General features: G+C 47.9%; 1 protein-coding gene across 1 annotated transcript; it reads left to right on the top strand.

The window, feature by feature from the left end:
• The first annotated feature begins 2,811 nt into the window (after positions 1-2,811).
• Positions 2,812-3,294, top strand: LOC136510660 (uncharacterized). Its single transcript, XM_066505035.1, has one exon. It carries the CDS (start codon positions 2,812-2,814, stop codon positions 3,292-3,294), a length of 483 nt encoding a protein of 160 aa, XP_066361132.1.
• Positions 3,295-5,605: the final 2,311 nt, after the last annotated feature.

The following is a 5,605-nucleotide window of genomic DNA, read 5'->3' as shown; positions in this document are numbered from 1 at the left end:
CACTACGACGATAGGCAACCCCTCCAGGGTAGAGCTAGGGGCAACCATGCCAAACATCACCGCCGACAAGACCAGGAGGTCGACCAGGACATCCGGGTGCACCTCAATAATCTTTGAGATGTATGACGACATATGGATGAACACCGTTTTGGTCACCATGAGGATGAAGTACACCACTGCTAGGAGTACGAGCAAGAGTATGGCAACTCGGACTCAGCCCTTGAGCCAATCATCGGTGGCAATGATGTAGATGATGGTGCTGACAACCCCAAGGGCCCCCCGACATTCACAAGGGTGCTCCGAACACTTCAGTGGCCCCATGGTTTCAAAATCACTAGGGTTGAGCCCTATGAGGGGAGGATGAATCCAACACAGTGGTTACAGGCTTACGCCACTGCTATTCACGCCGCTGGGGGAGACACCAGTGTCATGGTGAACTATCTTCCCATCATGCTTGTGCCAACCATCATGAACTAGTTTACTAGCCTTGCCCTGGACTCCATCGGATCCTGGGATGAGCTGAAAAAAGTCTTCACCAACAATTATATGGCTATGTGTACGCAACTGGAAACCAAGCATGAGCTCAACCGCATCAACCAGAAGCCATCCGAGCTCCTCCACAGCTACATCCAACACTTTTCCAAGATGAGGAATTCTATTCCAAACATCATGGAAGCCGAGGTCATCATCGCCTTCATACGAGGACTCCACCACCGCGAGCTTCGATCCAAGTTCTACCATAAGCCACCCATGGGGATCGGCGAGATGATCATAATAGCCAACCAGTACGCCGACATCGAGGAAGCCAAGGTGTGCTTCAATGAGGATGTGGGCACTCATCACCCAACACGCCACTACGACAACCGCTCCAATGACCGCCACCATGATGACTATAGTTATCATCATGACAGCGGGTGTGATCAGCCAGAAGGACCCAAGACTGGGCAAAATTGCCCCCACCGGCCAGACCACATCGTCGCTGCCATCAATGAACCTCATGCCAAGTGCAATTACAACAAATAGTACAAGAAGATCCTCGACTGCCCATGCCCTCTCCATAAGAACGCCAAGCACAAGATGAAGAACTACCTCGGTTTGGCTAAGGAGTTCCAGGACAAAAAGCTAGACGACAATGCCAATGACGGAGCCAGAGGTCACCGACCACTTGGGGGCAACGATAATGCCTTCTAGGACCATAACAAAGTGGTCGCCACCATCTTTAGGGGCCCCACCTCCACCAAGAGCAAAAGAGAATGGAAGCTCACCGCATAATGGGTGCTCAACGTCACTGTAGAGGACGCTATCGCTAATCCCAGCTATCACCCATGGTTCGAAGTCCCCATCACCTTCAGCAGGGCCAACCAGTGGGTGAACATTCCCTACATAGGGTGTTTCCCCCTCATCCTCGATGCAACCATCTAGAAGGTGCTCTTCAGAAAAGTGCTCGTCAATGGTGGGAGCACTCTGAATCTCCTCTTTGCCGGAGCCCTAAAGGAGCTGGGCCTTGGATTAGCGGATCTCACACCCTCTGTCTCCTCCTTTTGGGGTGTGGTACCTGGCAGGGCCTCCAAACCACTTGGAGAGATCACCCTACTAGTATAGTTTAGCACAACAACCAACTATCGCATCGAGCACATCAACTTCTACATCGTCGATTTCAACACCGCCTACCATGCCATACTTGGTCGGCCAGCTCTAGCCAAGTTCATGGCTATACCGCACTATGCATATTTGGTGCTAAAGATGCCTTCGCCTATAGGAGTTCTAGCCCTACGGGCCAACCTCTCCATCGCCTATGCCTACAAGACAGAGAGTCTCGCCCTCGCTAAAACCACTAACCTCTCCATCCAGATGGCTAGCGTGGTCATCAAAGCCAAGATGTTGTCTGCCAACAACATGGAGATCCTAGAGCTAGAGCCTCCCCATGCCTCCGCCAAGTCTAAGGAAATAAAGGAGGTTGGCCTCGGCCTCGACGACCCCTCCAAGACCGTGAAGATTGGGGCTCACCTTGACCCCAAATAGGAAAGTGTGCTCATCTCTTTCCTACATGCCAACGCCGACATGTTTGCTTGGAAACCTATAGACATGCCGGGCGTACCACAGGAGAAGATCGAGCACTCCTTGAATGTCTCACCAACCGCCAAACCGATCAAGTAGAAACTCTGCCGATTCACGCTAGACAAGAAGGAGGCTATTAGGGTAGAAATAAAATGACTCTTAGCTGCCATATTTATAAAAGAAGTGTATCATCTTGAGTGGTTAGCAAACCCTATTCTCATTCGAAAAAAGAATAAGGAATGGAGAATGTGTGTTGATTACACTGATCTTAACAAACACTACCCTAAAGACCCCTTTGGTTTGCCTCAGATAGACAAGGTTGTAGACTCCACCGCCTGCTGCAAACTACTCTCATTCCTTGACTATTACTCCGACTATCACCAGATCTCCCTCAAGGAAGAAGATCAGATCAAGACATCATCCATCAAGCCCTTTAGTGTGTATTGCTACACCACCATGTCCTTCGGACTCAAGAACGCTGGGGTGACTTATCAAAGGGCTATCTAGATGTGCCTCGATCAATAGATTGGCCGCAACGTCAAAGCTTACATCGATGATGTGGTCGTTAAGTCCAAGACCATAGATGATCTTATCAGCGATCTTGAAGAAACATTCGCCAACCTAAAAAGGTACCGATGGAAGCTGAACCCTTCAAAGTGCATCTTTGGAGTTCCATCCGGTATACTCCTAGGCTACATTATTAGCGCATGAGGCATTGAGCCCAATCTTGACAAGGTCTCTGCCATCACCAACATGAAACGACCAACATGCATCAAGGATATACAGAAGCTTACAGGCTACGTGGCTGCCTTATGCCGCTTCATATCGTGCCTCAGCAAAAAAGGGCTACCTTTCTTCAAACTCCTCAAGGCCTTCGAGCACTTTTCCTGGTCCGAAGAGGTAGACACAACTTTTGAGCAGCTTAAGTTGTTCCTAACAAAGCCTCCAATCATGATGGCGCCACGATCAGAAGAAACTCTCCTGATCTATATCGCCACTACTTCTCATGTCATCAGCACAGCAATTATGGTCGAACATGAGGAGGCTGGGCACGCCTATAAGGTGCAACATCTGGTATATTTCATCAGTGAGGTTCATAACGAGCCCAAGACTCGTTATCCTCAGGTCCAGAAGCTACTATACGCCGTTCTGATTATGTCGCGCAAGCTCCACCACTACTTCGAGTATTACAAGATCGCCATAGTTATCGAGTTCCCTCAGGGGGACATCCTCTAAAACAAAGAGGCCAATGGCCATATCATCAAGTGGGTTGTCAAGCTCGGCACTTACTCCATTGAATTCTGAAGCAGACCTATGATTAAGTCTCAAGCGCTTGTGGATTTCATCACTGAGTGGACCAAGATCCAAGAGCCCATTGCCGTCACGTGCCTTGAGCACTTGGTGATGTACTTCAATGGCGCCCTTAACATCGATGGTGCTGGTGTGAGCATTCTGTTCATTACGCCGACCAAGGATAAGCTCCGATACGTTCTCTAGATACACTTTCCAGCCTCCAACAACACTGCCGAATATGAAGCATGTCTCTATGGACTCCGTATAGCCATTGAGCTGAGCGTCAAATGCCTTATGGTATATGGGGACTCCGCGCTAGTCATCAACCAGCTTAACAAAGACTGGTCTTGCTCTAGCGAGAAGATGGATGCATATTGCATCAAAATCAGGAAGCTCGAAGGGAAGTTCTATGGTATCAAGTACCACCACATGGTATGTGTAATACCCCAGGTGTTTGGCATCCACATTTGCACTTGCATTTCATAAACATGAGCATCATTCATCCATTCATGAGCCTGGATTGTTGAAACATGCTTTTGAAACATTGCACCATATTGTTATATGCCATGAGTGTTTGTTTTATGAAATGAATAGTGTGCAACACTCAAGTGCAACATGTGTAATTCACTTTGGAAACATGTCATATACTTTAGTGATACATGGTTAGTTAGTACAATGCCACAAACTCATGAAACATGGCTTTGAAACAAAAGTAACATTTCACTTGTTCTTCCTTGTTTCAATACATGTGATGCTTCATTTTTGTGTGATCAATGTGTGGTGTGGCTAATTATCCTCTTAAACAACTTAGCTACACTTAGAATGTCATTAGGAACAATGTTCATGTTGACCATATTGCCTAATTATGCTTTCAAGTAATGGTTTGACTAGTGTTGACCCCTTGAGCTCTCTTGTTTGACTGTTTAAAAAGTATAGCTTAGAGTGTTTGCATGTCTGAGCAACCTAAAGAAAAGTTGTAGAAAATTTTATAAGGAACAAAAGTTATTTTATGACTATCTCACAAAAATATGCAGAACATGCTCAAAAAGGGCCCACAAGTCAGTTTTGAGGTCTATTTGGAAACTCAGAAAAATTCTAAGTTAAAAACCAAATTTTAGTTTTATTGGCTCGACTTGGTGATGATTTTACTCATGATTCTTGGAGAATCAGGTCTTGGTCTTTTAATAGAAGTTGAAGATGGTATAAAGGGCTACAACTTTCATTTACACTGTTTTTGCTAATGATCAATGGTTTGGTAGTTTCAACGCGATGAAAGTACGCTGTCTGGCTCGGTTGGCTTCACTGAATCGCATATACAGTAGCCGACCATTTTCAGAATGTCACCGCCGCGTGGCGCCTCGCATTGCCGGCGTCCTGACCACGCCAGCCACATTAGGCCAGAGCACGGTAATTGAAGCCCTAGCCCACGCCCGTGACTCCCAACACCTCATTTCATTTTTTTGCCTCCTCTTCGCCTTCCCACAGCGGCCGCAGCGAACCACCGCCGTCGCCATTGGCTCTGCTGTTCTCGCACAAGCTCGCCACTGCACGATAGCCAGCAATATCCCGCATAGAGATCCACTAGCACCCCACGAATCTCATCGACATTCTCTCTGAGCCAGACGAGCCTAGGTGAGGGCCTTTGGCCAATTCCGACGCCGTCGCCATGACCGTTACCTCGCCGGAGTTGTGCTCACCGTGGCCGACCACCACCGGAGCTCTCTCACTCCTTTCCCTTCCTTCCCTCGTCTTCCCTCGCTAATCCTAAAGCTCGTACCGAGCTTAGCTATGCCCTACATGGCCGGATTTCACCGGAGCGCCATCAGAGCCTCGCCTCCGTCTGCCATGCCTGTCGCCGCCCTAGTTAGGCTTCAGTAGGGGTTGAACCCGAGGCACCTTTAGGTGCGGCTCGTCGTGAGGAGCATGCTGGTGCCCTCGGTTTCACCGGAGGAGTCGCCGTCGGTGAGCTAGCACCGCTCCTACGCCGTCCCGCACCGTGGCTCTGCTTTTCAGTCACTGACGCGTGGACCTGGCTGACCGGTGGACCCCGATTGTCACTGACTTAAGGATTGAAAGCTAGTTCAAATATTTAAGTTTGGAATGCTGTTTTGTAAAATTTATATCTCCAGTTTTGTAGATCCAAATTGGGTGGTTCCAATTTTCTTAGGATCTTGGTGAAGTGTAGTATTTAGGAAAAATATAATATTAGCACTTATAGTAGAGTTTCTGGAAGAATTAAATTGAAACTTGAAAT

The sequence above is a fragment of the Miscanthus floridulus genome, chromosome 16 (genome assembly GCF_019320115.1).
Source record: "Miscanthus floridulus cultivar M001 chromosome 16, ASM1932011v1, whole genome shotgun sequence".
NCBI lineage: Eukaryota > Viridiplantae > Streptophyta > Magnoliopsida > Poales > Poaceae > Miscanthus > Miscanthus floridulus.
This window is presented reverse-complemented; position numbering and strand designations above follow the sequence as displayed.

What these genes read in the sequence shown, in the direction of transcription:
- LOC136510660 (XM_066505035.1), top strand. Translation starts at nt 2,812, where the DNA reads ATGAAACGACCAACATGCATCAAGGATATACAGAAGCTTACAGGCTAC.